The 15575-nt window shown below is 42.4% G+C and overlaps 1 protein-coding gene and 1 long non-coding RNA gene across 8 annotated transcripts in view; both read right to left on the bottom strand.

The window, feature by feature from the left end:
• kdm2aa (lysine (K)-specific demethylase 2Aa) overlaps positions 1-15575 on the bottom strand; it is a 215357-nt gene that overhangs the window by 144533 nt on the left and 55249 nt on the right. For all 7 annotated transcript variants that reach the window (XM_037254384.1, XM_037254353.1, XM_037254394.1 and 4 more), the window contains 6 exons: positions 8948-9054; positions 8780-8873; positions 8415-8568; positions 8230-8345; positions 5080-5206; positions 4765-4985 (listed from right to left, as the gene is read on the bottom strand). In XM_037254384.1, the coding sequence (XP_037110279.1) occupies positions 4765-4985; positions 5080-5206; positions 8230-8345; positions 8415-8568; positions 8780-8873; positions 8948-9054 (819 nt within the window). The remainder of the gene's footprint in view (positions 1-4764; positions 4986-5079; positions 5207-8229; positions 8346-8414; positions 8569-8779; positions 8874-8947; positions 9055-15575) is intronic.
• LOC119125223 lies at positions 973-1728 on the bottom strand. The gene is made up of 2 exons (XR_005098451.1): positions 1413-1728; positions 973-1303 (listed from the first exon to the last, which is right to left on the bottom strand). It is a non-coding gene; the product is annotated as an uncharacterized LOC119125223 (long non-coding RNA).

The raw sequence follows: 15575 nt of genomic DNA on the forward strand, positions 1-15575 counted from the left end.
CATTTATAGCCTCCAAACTTCAAGCAAACAAACTGGGGGACGCATGTTGCTTGAAAGTCGTGGAGTCACTTCATTAAGGTGGGATCAATTAAATGGGCCTTCGCAGTTTTAAAACTACAAACAACATTTTAAAGTAGACTCATTTAAAACGCTCAATCCTTGAGTCCCTGACCAAAGCACATCCTCATTGATGTGCACGAGCGTGACCTGCAAACACCGTCCTTCATAGTGATGTGCAAGCTGAGATAAATGGATACAAAAAACACTGTTCAGTTACAACACAATAGCAGCAATTGCAATGCTAAGATCAATACTCTGCCACTGTAAAATAGCCTACTTTACTTCTTGGAAGGGCATGTCGACACGCTCCTTGGTCTTGGCACACGTTTAGAGTATTTAATAAGTGTTGCATTATTATTGTAGAAGGAGTAAACATTAGCTTATTCTTAACAGATGTTAAGTGGCTTGGTGGAACAAGATGGTGCGTAATTGGTATTGGATTTGGCCCAGGCAAATTGGCTATCCTAAAACTTGTAGTAATTCCAAATTTCACCAGGAGATGGTAGCAAAGCTTGACATGAGAGACCTGTTGGGGGCCTAGTAAGGGTTACTTAGAAGTTAGTTCCTCAAAATTAACTTTTGTTAAACTGGTAGAGGGGGTGAATGGTTGCTCTAGTCAACCTCTATTGCAGTTCCAAATGTCACCAGAAGATGGTGCCAAAGTTAGATTTACCTAGCATAGTAAATTAATAGTTAAAAAGTTAGTGACTAGAGAAACACGACCTGTTTTGAATTACACATAGCAACACACAATTTTGGTTTACTCCTTTTAGTACTTTGCGTCGCCATAATATAATTTGTAACGACTTAAGCAATACAATAACATATGTTAACGTAAGGAGTACCCATGATCATAGTATGGTTATGTGTTAAGTTGGTCATTACGAGACAAGATGTATGTGTTATTATTGATGTTGCAATGTTTAATCGATTTCCAACATGTATTAAACATTGTAGTTCCATTTACACATTAATGTATTGAGGGTTGAGTGAGACCAAAGAGACAGCAAGGGATGACTAATTGATGGAAGGCTTGGGTCCCACGCATGAGTCTGACCCCGAGGTCACCTCATCCGGTTGAGGCCCAGACAGGATGTAACGTTAATAGTGATACTACTTGGTGGAAGTCTTGGGTCCCACGCATGAGTCTGACCCGGAGGTCATCTCATCCAGTTGAGGCCCAGGCAGGATGTAACGTTAATAGTGATGTTACTTGGTGGAGGACTGCAGATGACTCATGAGCCTGACACAGAGGTCACCTCGACGCCTAGGTCGGAGATGCAGCTGCGGTCTATTTTAAATAAAATACAGGATACTGCATAGAAATCAAAACTGTGATGACGCATGCACACCTGACCCAGAGGTCACCTCATCCGGTTGAGGCCGGACAGGATGCACCTGCAGTCTATTTCAGAAGCATATGAGTCATATGAGGACAACATATGACCTAATGGAAAAACTGGTAGGTGACTTAACGCACATACGGCAAGGTATAAAAGGTTTGTTCCGAATTAGAGCAGCGCTCTCCCCGGCAGGACGATGGCCCTGCTGCTGCTGCCCGGAGCAAAGAACGCCTTCAGAGGAAGATAGATTTTTCGGTTTTCGGTTCGGTGGTGGGTCAGTGATGGTCTGGGGAGGCATTTCCATGGAGGGACGAACAGACGTCTACAGGCTAGAGAACGGCAGTCTGACTGCCATTAGGTATCGGGATGAAATTCTTGCACCCATGGTCAGACCCTACGCTGGTGCAGTAGGTCCTGGGTTCCTCCTAATCCAAAACAATGCCCGGCCTCATGTGGCAAGAGTATGCAGACAGTATCTGGTGGATGAAGGAATTGACACAATTGAATGGCCCTCACGATCACCTGATCTAAACCCGATAGAACACCTCTGGGACATAATGTTTCAGTCCATCAGACGCCGCCAGGTTGCTCCTCAGACTTTACAGGAGCTTGCTGATGCCTTTAGACAGATCTGGGAGGACATCCCACAAGACACCATCCGTCGTCTCATTAGGAGCATGCCGTGACGTTGTCAAGCATGCATACAAGCTCGTGGGGGCCACACAAGATATTGAAAATAATTTTGAGTTGCAGAAATTGAATTTAGGCAAAATGGACGAGCCTGCCACATAATTTTTTCACTTTGATTTTTTGGGTGTCTATATAATGAGCCCTCTGTAGGCTGAAAACTTTTATTTCCATCAAAAGATGTGGCATCCTTTTGTTCCTGAGACATTAAACTGTCCATATCAGTATAGATATCCAACTCACCATTGAAATCTGATGTTTTCAAAGTGTTCCTTTAATTTTTTTGAGCAGTGTAGTTATCTTAAGCTCAGCTATGTGCAGGTGTGCGCTAGTGTAAATTAACAAATCACCGTGGTCTTAACAAAGACAGCTAAATATATCCGAAATTTAACAAAAGCCCCAAATCAAAGGAGAAGAGTCGCCAGGAGAAGGGGCGCGGTCATTCTGATGCCGTGTCTCAACAGTTGCTCTACACATGCGTCGATTGACTTTAGAGGGGTTGGTGTCCTGAAAAGATGAAATGAATTCCTTTAGAATTAATTTATTAGGGGCGGTCAACACTCGGACGAATAATTTCCGAATTCCGGTTTATTCAACTCTCATCTCCCAATGACAAAGGAGAGTTTTAACCCTTTAAACGTTGAGCCAGTCGCTTACGTTTGATAAGTGCAGGATTTGACACAGAGTTAACGACACCTATGCAGTCAAAATTTAAGATGCAACAGTTTTGACCAGGGCTGTGGACTCGGTCATTTTTGCCGGACTCGGACTCGGTGCTGATTTTGACCGAGTCCACCGAGTCCGACAATAAAAAAAATACGTTCAATTTTATTTTCATCATGCTGCTGAGAATGCGCGTAGGAATACTGTCCACAGCCCTGCTTACGATCAAGTTTGAAAAAGAATTGACAGCATTGAGCGCCGCCGGCGTTTGTCGGGCGCCACCTCGCCAACCGGTCAAACGTGCATGCGCGTGAGGGGAAATCCCGCAAAGGAGGAGGGACAAACAGAGCGATTGGTTTTGCTGGCTTTTTAATGAATGGCGACTGTGACTACGGGGGCCCATTAGGTCCAGAAAAGCTGACAAGACGCTTGCCAAAATGGCAAGGAAAAAATGCACAGCTAAACGAATATATGACGATGAACACAGGATGTTTTTAACAGAGTTAAAGTTGTTTTTTGTTGAACGCTATGGCAAGCCATTCTGCCTGATATGTCGGACGTCATTGGCGCATTTAAAAGCTTCAAATGGTCAGCGCCACTTCAGCTCACTTCATGCCAATATCGATAAGGACTTTGCAAAAGGGACTGAATTTCGCAAGCACAAGTTTGGAGACTTTGAAAAGTCAGGCAGAAAAATAGGTACAGTTTTTCAAAAAAATTACAAAGCACTCAGAGACTGTCACACTTGCATTGTTTCAACTGGCTTGGAACATTGCACGGGCTAAAAAGCCATACAATGAAGTGGAGTTCGTTAAAATATGCCTCAGTGACGTTATTGAATTTTATTTTCATCATGCTGCTGAGAATGCGCGTAGGAATACTGTCCACAGCCCTGCTTGCTTGTTATGAAGACAAATTTAGTTGTTGCGTGCGCGCCCGCGCCTGCCTGCCTGCGTGCGTGCACGTACAAGACCCACAATGCCCCGCGCGCAGCCAAGATGGAAGAACCCGGGAGCAGCGAGAGAACAATGTTTTGCCTCTAGATTTGGGGGGGGGAAACGGAGCGTAAGTTACGATCAATGCGGCCACGTTGAGTTGCACTTAGGCTAATGTTTACATTATGTACCAATGTCAAGGACGATTATGTCACCCAGCTTATATCATTGATGTGTTTCGATAGTTGTGGGGCCGTCACTAATTATTTGTGTTTAGATAAATGTCTGATGGTGTAATTAATGATTAAAACTTGAAAGTATCTGTTTATTGTATTCGTTTATATGTTTAATAAAGATAAAGCCATCACAAAACGGTTGTAATTATTTAGATTTTGATCTAAATTAGCCTTGAATAAAGACTAAGCAGTCACATGAATTAACAGAAAAAAATGGACAGCCGGACTCGGACTCGGGGTCAAGAGGCCGGACTCGGACTTGGACTCGGTGCAAAAATCCGACCGAGTCCACAGCCCTGGTTTTGACTCATCAAATTATTACAGATCTTATTTATCTCATTGGAACGTGTTATGGTTTGAAGTGTGGCGCTTAGGTCGGTAAAGGTTAAAGGAATGTCTGATAAAGTAGGTAATATTGAACAAAAAAATGAATCAAATGCGGCAAATAAGGTAATAAACAAATAAGATATTTTAATTTGTATATGCCATCATTTATCTTCTTGTGTGTGATGAGTGCCAGGGAATTCTGTAAGCCTGGTGGGACACACTTGTTGGATGGTAGTGACTCAAGTTTGCCGACCAATTTCTAAAGCCCTTCAAGCTTTAATGAGGTAAAATGAACTTTACTCTGTCAAACAGCTGCTCCAAAACAGCTTCATATTATTACGGATTCAATGTATCTCACTTGAGTGAGGCTTTTAGGTCAGTGAAGGTGAAAGGAATGTTTGACAAAGCAGCTAAAATTGGGGAAAAAACTATGAATTAGAGACTGCAAATAAAGTAATAAACAAATAAGCTGTTTTAATTTGCATACGCCATAATTTATTTCTCACACTTTACCTTCATGTGTGCGATGAGTGCCAGGGAATTCTGTATGCCCGGTGGGACACACTTCTTGTTGGATGGCAGTGACTCGAGTTTGCCGACCAAGTTCCAAAGCCCTTCAAGCTCCAATGGGGTCAAATTAACTTTAACTGCTGCTGTGTCAGACAGCTGCTCCAAAACATCTTCATTTTCACTGAAACTCTTATCTTCTTCCGCCATATGTTCATATGCCAGATCTGTACCAAACGGTGCATTTAAATTGCAAAAGATGAAAATGTTATTTGAAACTGCATAGCTACCATAAAGCAAATGTTCTGTCTGAGATCATACCAATGTCCAGAGACAATTTCTGGAACTCTGGTGTAAGGTAAGAGGTCTTGGTCAGACTGAAGATATAGCGCTCCAACACATACCAGCACATCTCATAAAAAAATGGGTGACGAAACTTCACTGGAACCTGTGAAGATAGCAAAAGTATTCTAAAAAAATTCCAAATATACAGGACTGTTCCAGAAAGTTGGAATATTGTGATAAAGTTCTTTTTTTTCTGTAATGCAATTAAAAAACAAAAATGTCATACATTCTGGATTCATTAAAATGAAAAAGGTAAAGACCCAATGATTGTCACACACACATCTGGGTGTGGTGAAATTTGTCTCAGCATTTAACCCATCCCCGAAGGGAGCAGTGAGCAGCAGCGGAGCCGCGCCCGGGAATCATTTGGTGATCCAACACCCCAATTCCAACCCTTAATGCTGAGTGCCAAGCAGGGAGGCAATGGGTCCCATTTTTATAGTCTTTGGTATGACCCGGTTTGAACTCACAACCTTCCAGTCTCAGGGCGGACACACACACATTACAAGTCAACTGAAATATTGCAAGCCTATTATTATTATTTTAATATTGTTGATTATGGCTTACAGTAGGGGTGTCCAAACTACGGCCCGCGGGCCAACTGCGGCCCGCGGTCCAGTTTTTATTGGCCCGCAGCAAATTCTGAAAACATAATTGAATGTGGCCCGCACAACAGCTTGAGCACTTCTCAGTTTCCACACTAGATGGAGCCCGCCACACAAAGCGCTTGACGTCCGATTAGCCCCCCCCTCGGAAGAGAAGAGAACGCGCAGCGTTTTTGATTTGACGTCACACTAGCCCCCCCCCCGGGAGAGAAGCGAACGCGCTGCGCTTGATTTGACGTCACACTAGGCCCCTCCCCCCGGGAGAGAAGCGAACGCGCTGCGCTTGACGTCCGATTAGCCCCCCGGAAGAGAAGGGAACGCGCAGCGTTGGACGTCACACTAGCACCCCCCCCCCGGAAAAGCAGGGAACTAACCCCCCGGGAGAGAAGCAACAACAAAAATTGGCCCCCGGGCGCCTTCACGTTACTAAATATGGCCCTCCTTGCAAAAAGTTTGGACACCCCTAGCTTACAGCTTCAGAAAACTCAAAAATCCTATCTCCTAGCATTTCCTCAGACCAAGTAAAAAAAAAAAGATTTATAACAACAAGACAAAATCAAACATTTGAAAATCTCCATTAATGCACTCAGTACTTGGTTGGGAATCATTTTGCACCGATTACTGCATCATTGCGGCGTGGCATGGAGGCAATCAGCCTGTGGCATTGCTGAGGTGTTATGGATGCCCAGGATGGTTCAATAGCGGCCTTTAGCTCATTTCTATTGTTGGGTCTGGTGTCTTTCCGCTTCTTCTTCACAATACCCCACACATTCTCTATGGGGTTCAGGTCAGGGGAATTGGCAGGCCAAGCCAGGACAGTAATGCCATGATCTGTACACTATTTACTGGTGGTTTTGGCACTGTGGGCAGGTGCCAGATAATGCTGGAAAATGAAAATCATCATCTCCATAGAGTTCTTCAGCACACGGAAGCATGTAGTGCTCTAAAGTCTGCATTTACTCTGGACTTGATGAAACACAGTGGACCGACACCAGCAGCTGACATGGCTCCCCAAACCATCGCTGACTGTGGGAACTTCACACTGAATTTCAAGCAACTTGGATTTAAAAAAAAAGAAAAAAGTCAAAGTCTGCTTTATTGTCAATTTCTTCACATGCCAAGACACACAAAGAGATCGAAATTACGTTCCCACTATCCCACGGTGACAAGATATAGTACACAATATATGTACAAACAAGTAAACAACACAAAAAATAAAAACAAGAAGGCACAAACAATGAATAAATAAGAGTGATGAATAAATAATAAATAAACAAATAATAAATAAGAGGAGCAAAAAATGGAGCAAGTGTGCATACAGCAGACAGTCAGAATATAGCGCAAAAGTACAGGACGCTACGCAGAAGGGGGGAGAGAGTTCAGGATCCTAACAGCCTGGAGTATGAAGCTGTTGGTGAGTCTGGGGGTGCGGGAGCGCAGGCTCCTGTACCTCTTCCCAGAGGGCAGAAGATCAAACAAAGAGTGAGCGGGGTGACTCACATCACTCACAATCGTGGTCGCCTTGCGGGTGAGATGGGAGGTGTAAATGTCCTTCAGGGAGGGGAGTGAAGCACCAATAATCTTACCAGCCGTGTTCACTATGCGCTGCAGGGCCTTCATGTTGTATTCAGTGTTGCTCCTCTCCAGCCTTTCTCTAGACTCCGGCGCCTTGACTTCCAAATGAAATACAAAACTTGCTTTCGTCTTAAAAGAGGAATTTGGACCACTCTGCAACTGTCCAGTGCTTCTTTTGCATAGCCCAAGTCAGACGCTTCTTCCGTTGTCTTGAGTTCAGAAGTGGCTTGACCATGGGAATACGGCTATTGTAGCCCATTTCCCAGACACGTTTGTGAATACTGGCTTTAGATACCTGGACTCCAGCTTCAGTCCACTGTCTTTGAAGCTCCCCTAATTCTGGAAGAGACTCTTCTTCACAATGCTGTTAAGGATGCGGTCATCTCTCTTGGTTGTGCAGCGTTTCCTGCCACATTTCCCCCTTCCAACAGACCTTTTGTGAATGTGCTTTGAAACTGCACTCTGTGAACAGCTTGCTCTTTGAGAAATTTATTTTTGTGTCTTACCCTCCTCATGGAGGGTGTCAACGATGGTCCTCTGGACAGCAGTCAGAGCAGCAGTCTTCCCCATACTTGTGATTTAGTTTACTGAACCAAGCTGAGTGTTTTTCAAGGCTCAGGAAGCCCTTGCAGGTGTTTCGTGTTAGACGATTCAAGTGATTAGTTGAATACCCTACTAGTATACTTTTTCATGATATTCTAATATTTTGAGATAGGATATTTGAGTTTTCTTAAGCTGTATGCCATAATCAGCAATATTAAAATAATAAAAGGCTTGCAATATTTCAGTTGATTTGTAATGAATCTAGAATGTATGACATTTTTGTTTTTTTAATTGCATTACAGAAAATAAAGAACTTTATCACGATATTCTAATTTTCTGAGACAGTCCTGTATACATTATTCATGTCATCAGCATTTCACAGTTTGTTTGTATATAATCCTACCCGTGTGCGGTCTTCTATATTGCAGATGTTAAGTTGCATTGGAATGTTAAAGCTGTGAAGGAAGTTTCCACCAAAGACAATAGAATCTATTGGGGTGTAGACTGCATGAATCCAACCTAATTATAAAAAGTGCATAATTAATATTTGAGAACATAGAATTTATGTACATCTGTAATCATGTTTACCTGATGGTATAATAAAGGTGCACCCTTGTCGAAGTTCAATCCTCTGGCAGTCAGATGCACGATCCCCAAGAAAAATATCACCTTGTTTTCCTGACAGCACCCAGTGTTCATATAGCTCTAAATTTTGAGTGGTGGGAGGGATCAACCAGAATACCTGACAACAACATGTACAGATACAATGCTTCAATGTTCATGTGATGAAATACTGAGCCTTTCCGTGAATTAATTGAGAGGCAAAAAGAGATTTTTTTTTTATGAGAGAAATAGCTGAAATGTACTTTGTCAATATCTTCAGCACTAAACACCACTGTGACTGTCACAGTAGAGGTTGACAAATGGAATGTCTTAAGTGCAATGTCACACACCTTACTCCCTCTTAGAACATGGTACCACACAGATGTTCCTCCAAAGTCTATGTGAAAGTCTGTGTAGCATCCCTCCACACTCATCAGACAGTACCTGTACAGGAATTCCACAATATATTAAACATGTAAACATTTATGTCAAGGGTAGCTAATCAAAGAAGCCATTACTTTTGCACTTTGGGATACTGCATGTCACAGATTGAGTTGGTTGAGTCCTTCTGCCTCTCTTTCAGATGACGGGGCCACATGTTGTCAACCCAGTCTATAAGATCAAGCTACCAAAAAAATGTGTTAAAAGGAAAATTCTACTTCCCACACACAAATTACATGAATCAAATAAATTAAATTAATAAATATGATAAATAACTTAACTAAAAAATTAAATTAAAGCATAAACTCTTTTGTCTTTCATGAAACAAATGGCTTCTGACTAGTGTTGTCAAAAGAACTGATACTTTCGGTACCAATTCTGTACCAACACGCAAAAAATACGTCGATACCTGCTTTTTGTGGTACCGACAACCGAATGTTTAACTTTTCACTCGATGAGCTGTGTCAATTCTTGCCGGAGCTGGAGGGAGCAGTATACGCTTGCGAGCAGCACTGAGCAGCAGTCAGCGGCGCAGAAGAAGAAGAAAACTTTCGGTCTTTCATAACAATGGCTTTAGCAAGTGGGAGTGGAAGTCCAACACGCCCGCTTGTTGTGGGTGGAAATATTTTGCATTCGAAGCGGATGCAACCAGAGCAATTATAGATTTGAACAAGCCAATGTGCAAAAAATGCTTGAGAGGATTGAGGCTTGAGAGGCTCCATACCACTGCTGTTCTTTAACTATATACATTAGAATATAGTTGAATATTGTTATTTATTATCAGTCTTGCTTGTTTTTATAGATGTGTGACTTGAAGGCTCCATGCCACTGCTGCGTGCGTGCGTACAGGTGCTGGCCAGTAAATTAGAATATCATCAAAAACTTTAATTATTTCAGTACTTGCGTTCAAAAAGTGAAACTTGTACATTATATTCATGCATTGCACACAGACTGATGTATTTCAAATATTTATTCATTTTAGTTTTGATTATTATAACTGACAGCTATTGAAAACCCCAAATTCAGTATCTCAGAAAATTACCGTAATTTCCGGACTATAAGCCGTTACTTTTTGCTCAAGTTTTGAACCCTGCGGCTTGTCGTCCGGTGCGGCGTATCTATGAATTATTCGTGATTTTTACGATGACTAATAAACTTATACACTCGTAAAAAGGCTGTGGACCACTGTTGTGCGGCACCGCTGTGCTGGGCGTTGGGATATGTGACACAGTCACTGGGGAGAAGAGTGGTGTGTTGATCACATGTCCATCCACCAGGCAGATAGTGCAGTATAATTTACACAAAAAAGAGACAGAACGAGATCAAGATGGATATTACTGAATAAAAGAAGCTTTTATACACAAACACAAACCCTCATTATGGGGGACAAAAGAAATGCATATGATGTCGCTTTTAAGTTAAAGACAGTCGATTTGGCTCTTAATGTAGGAACTACAGCTGCTCATGCATGCACTTTAGAGGTTTCTTCCGGTAACTAGGGGGCACTGGGCTATTGTTGACGACATCTTGTTGCGTCACCCTTTTCTTTATTTCCCGGTCACGTCTACTCTGGAGCTGTACGTGTGGCTTGCTAGTTGAATATAATTTAGTGCTTTGTGCATGAATAAAATTAGCATGAACAGACCCTCATCATGGAAAATGCTGGAAGAAATGCATTAAAGCGACAACAAAAGAGAGACTGAGAAAGCGTGTGGCGAAGTTTATCTGACGCTATTCCAATCTGAGGAGGAAGACTTTGATGGTTTCAGTGCACAGGAGGAAGACAAAGACGGCTCTCAGTGACTTTTATTTGTATTTTTTTAATCAGCCCTGTTAGGGCTATGCTACCGTGTTACTGCTGTATTACTGCCGCGTCTCAGTGACTTTTATCATTATGTTTTGTTTGTCCAGCCCTATGAGTGCTGCGTTACGTCCGTGTTGATGCTGTGTTACGGCCGTGTCAGGCATTGTTTGGAAGAAAAGTTAAGGTATTTTATTAAAACTTTGAAAACTCATTCTGTGTACCATCTTTCTTTGTAATAACTCGCGGGCACATGCGGCTTTTAGTACGGTGTCTTATGTATGAAAAAAAAAACAAGATTTTCCCCTAATTTTTGCTGGTGAGGCTTATAATCAGGTGAGGTTTATAGTCCAGAAATTACGGTAGAATATTTTGAAAAGGTTAAATATAGAAGACACCTGGTGCCACATTCGTCAGCTGATTACCTCAAAACACCTGCAAATGCCTTTAAATGAACTCTCAGTCTTGTTCTGAAGGCTACACAATCATGGGGAAGACTTCTGACTTGACAGTTCTCCAAAAGAGGACCACTGACATCTTGCACAAGGAGGGCAAGACACAAAAGGTGATTGCTAAAGAGGCTGGCTGTTCGCAGAGCTGTGTCCAAGCACATTAATCGACAAGTGAAGGGACGGAAGAAATGTTGTGCAAAAAAGTGTCCAAACCAGGGCTGTGGACTCGGACTCGGGGACTCGGACTCGGTCATTTTTGCCGGACTCGGACTCGGTGCTGATTTTGACCGAGTCCACCGAGTCCGACAATACAAAAAATACGTTCATATCAACATTTGTGTTTATTTTTCGTGCGTATTTGCTTCGCTTGAGTTCAATATGGTTTTTGGTCAAACGCGCATGCGCGTGAGGGGAAATCCCGCAAAGGAGGAGGGACAAACAGAGCGATTGGTTTTGCTGGCTTTTTAATGAATGGCGACTGTGACTACGGGGGCCCATTAGGTCCAGAAAAGCTGACAAGACGCTTGCCAAAATGGCAAGGAAGAAATGCACAGCTAAACGAATATATGACGATGAACACAGGACGTTTTTAACAGAGTTAAAGTTGTTTTTTGTTGAACGCTATGGCAAGCCATTCTGCCTGATATGTCGGACGTCATTGGCGCATTTAAAAGATTCAAATGGTCAGCGCCACTTCAGCTCACTTCATGCCAATATCGATAAGGACTTTACAAAAGGGACTGAATTTCGCAAGCACAAGTTTGGAGACTTTGGAAAGTCAGGCAGAAAAATAGGTACAGTTTTTCAAAAAAATTACGAAGCACTCAGAGACTGTCACACTTGCATTGTTTCAACTGGCTTGGAACATTGCACGGGCTAAAAAGCCATACAATGAAGTGGAGTTCGTTAAAATATGCCTCAGTGACGTTATTGAATTTTATTTTCATCATGCTGCTGAGAATGCGCGTAGGAATACTGTCCACAGCCCTGCTTGCTTGTTATGAAGACAAATTTAGTTGTTGCGTGCGCGCCCGCGCCTGCCTGCCTGCGTGCGTGCACGTACATGACCCACAATGCCCCGCGCGCAGCCAAGATGGAAGAACCCGGGAGTAGCGAGAGAACAATGTTTTGCCTCTAGATTTGGGGGGGAAACGGAGCGTAAGTTACGATCAATGCGGCCACGTTGAGTTGCACTTAGGCTAATGTTTACATTATGTACCAATGTCAAGGACGATTATGTCACCCAGCTTATATCATTGATGTGTTTCGATAGTTGTGGGGTCGTCACTAATTATTTGTGTTTAGATAAATGTCTGAGCTATAATGGTGTAATTAATGATTAAAACTTGAAAGTATCTGTTTATTGTATTCGTTTATATGTTTAATAAAGACAAAGCCATCACAAAACTGTTGTAATTATTTAGATTTTGATCTAAATTAGCCTTAAATAAAGACTAAGCAGTCACATGAATTAACAGAAAAAATGGACAGCCGGACTCGGACTCGTGGTCAAGAGGCCGGACTCGGACTCGGTGCAAAAATCCGACCGAGTCCACAGCCCTTGTCCAAACTATAGGGATAACCGCACCCTGGAGAGAATTGTGAAACAAAACCCATTCAAGAATGTTGGGGAAATTCACAAAGAGTGGACTGCAGCTGGAGTCAGCGCTTCAAGAACCACCACAAAGAGACGCATGAAAGACATGCATTTCAGCTGTCGGATTCCTTGTATCAAACCACTCTTGAACAACAGACAGCGTAAGAAGGACAAAAAGGACTGGACTGCTGCTGAGTGGTCCAAAGTTATGTTCTCTGATGAGAGTAAATTTTGCATTTTCTTTGGAAATCAAGGTCCCAGAGTCTAGAGGAAAACCACAGAATCCAGAAGTCCAGTGTAAAGTTTCCGCCGTCAGTGATGGTGTGGGGTGCCATGTCATCTGCCGGTGATGGTCCAATTATAGCACATATATATTAATTCAAGCAATTATATTGAAATGGAAGGAGTATCAGACCACTGCAAATCTACCAAGACCCGGCCGTCCCTCCAAACTTTCATCTCAAACAAGGAGAAGACTGATCAGAGATGCAGCCAAGAGGCCCATGATCACTCTGGATGAACTGCAGATAACTACAGCTGAGGTGGGAGAGTCTGTCCATAGGGCAACAATCAGTCGTGCACTGCACAAATCTGGCCTTTATGGAAGAGTGGCAAGAATAAAGCCATTTCTCAAAGATATCCATAAAAAGTCTCGTTTAAAGTTTGCCACAAGCCACCTGGGAGACACACCAAACATGTGGAAGAAGGTGCTCTGGTCAGATGAAACCAAAATCGAACTTTTTGGCCACAATGCAAAACGATATGTTTGGCGTAAAAGCAACACAGCTCATAACCCTGAACACACCATCCCCACTGTCAAACATGGTGGTGGCAGCATCATGGTTTGGGCCTGCTTTTCTTCAGCAGGGACAGGGAAGATGGCTAAAATTGATGGGAAGATGGATGGAGCCAAATACAGGACCATTCTGGAAGAAAACCTGTTGGAGTCTGCAAAAGACCTGAGACTGGGACGGAGATTTATCTTCCAACAGGACAATGATCCAAAACATAAAGCCAAATCTACAATGGAATGGTTCACAAATAGACGTATCTAGATGTTAGAATGGCCAAGTCAAAGTCCAGACCTGAATCCAATCGAGAATCTGTGGAAAGAGCTGAAGACTGCTGTTCACAAACGCTCTCCATCCAACCTCACTGAGCTCGAGCTGTTTTGCAAGGAAGAATGGGCAAGAATTCCAGTCTCTCGATGTGCAAAACTGATAGAGACATACCCCAAGCGACTTGGAGCTGTAATTGCAGCAAAAGGTGGCGCTACAAAGTATTAGCGCAAGGGGGCCGAATAATATTGCACGCCCCACTTTTCAGTTTTTTATTTGTTAAAAAAGTTTAAATTATCCAATAAATTTTGTTCCACTTCACGATTGTGTCCCACTTGTTGATTCTTGACAAAAAATTAAACTTTTATATCTTTATGTTTGAAGCCTGAAATGTGGCGAAATGTTGAAAGGTTCAAGGGGGCCGAATACTTTCGCAAGGCACTGTATATATATGCCGTCGCAGTTGCCCGGCTAGCTGTAATTTTCTTAACAGATTTACACAATTCACAAAAATACTTTCGACCGAAAAAAACACGGAAATCCGCGGATCCGCGGAAAGGTACCAAATGAAAGATTAGACTCTCTTCTTTAATTAGAAAAAAAAGTATGTTTCTAATTTATACCGTTCTTTAGTTATCACCATTTGAAAATAGCTTGGTTTCACTCAAATCAGCAATCGAAGACAAAATGAGAACTGAACTGCCTTTATGCCGGTTTGTGAACCATGTGGAGGCTTTTTATGTTTTAGGGTGTTGTTCTGGATATTGAGCGGGGCTGTGTGGCTGACCTCGGGATCATTTACCCGGCGGCGTTACCAAGAGGATGTAATCTCTCTCTCTCTCTCTCTCTCTCTCTCTCTCTCTCTCTCTCTCTCTCTCTCTCTCTCTCTCTCTCTCTCTCTCTCTCTCTCTCTCTCTCTCTCTCTCTCTCTCTCTCTCTCTCTCTCTCTCTCTCTCTCTCTCTCTCTCTCTCTCTCTCTCTCTCTCTCTCTCTCTCTCTCTCTCTCTCTCTCTCTCTCTCTCTCTCTCTCCCTCCATATATATATATATATATATATACATACACTATTTTTCGGACTATAGGTCGCGTTTTTTTTCATAGTTTGGGTGGGGGGGCAACTTATACTCAGGAGCGACTTATACCGTAATTTTCGGACTATAAGTCGCTCCGGAGTACAAGTCGCATCAGCCATAAAATGCCCAAGAATGTGAAAAAAAACATATATAAGTCGCTCCGGAGTATAAGTCGCATTTTGGGGGGCAATTTATTCAACAAAATCCAACACCAAGAACAGTCATGAACGAGCAACAACAGGCTAAACGATAGGTATGCTAACGTGACATAAACGCAAACGAAGAGCTGAGAACGGCCCTGACGTAAAATTCAGTTATTAAAAAAACTATTACATAAATAACACATTAATAAAAACAATCTGTGTCACTCCAATTCATTAAATCCATCGATCGTCCTTTGTCAACAATGCGTGCGCGCCGCTGACGGCGCTTGCACTTCAAAATATTCCACAGGCCTATATAACGATATATAAATTATATATCAAATAACTATTATATAAGCAATAATGTTATCAAACCATATGTGTCACTCCAAATCATTAAATCCATCGATCGTCCTTTGTCAACAATGGGTGCGCGCAGCTGACGGCGCGTGCACTTCAAAATATTCCACAGGCCCATATAACGATATATAAATTAGATATCCAATAACTATTATATAAGCAATAGTATTATCAAGGCATCTGTGCACTCTAAATCATTAAATCCATCGATCAAATTCCTC

This window comes from Syngnathus acus, chromosome 1, assembly GCF_901709675.1.
Source record: "Syngnathus acus chromosome 1, fSynAcu1.2, whole genome shotgun sequence".
NCBI classification, from domain to species: domain Eukaryota; kingdom Metazoa; phylum Chordata; class Actinopteri; order Syngnathiformes; family Syngnathidae; genus Syngnathus; species Syngnathus acus.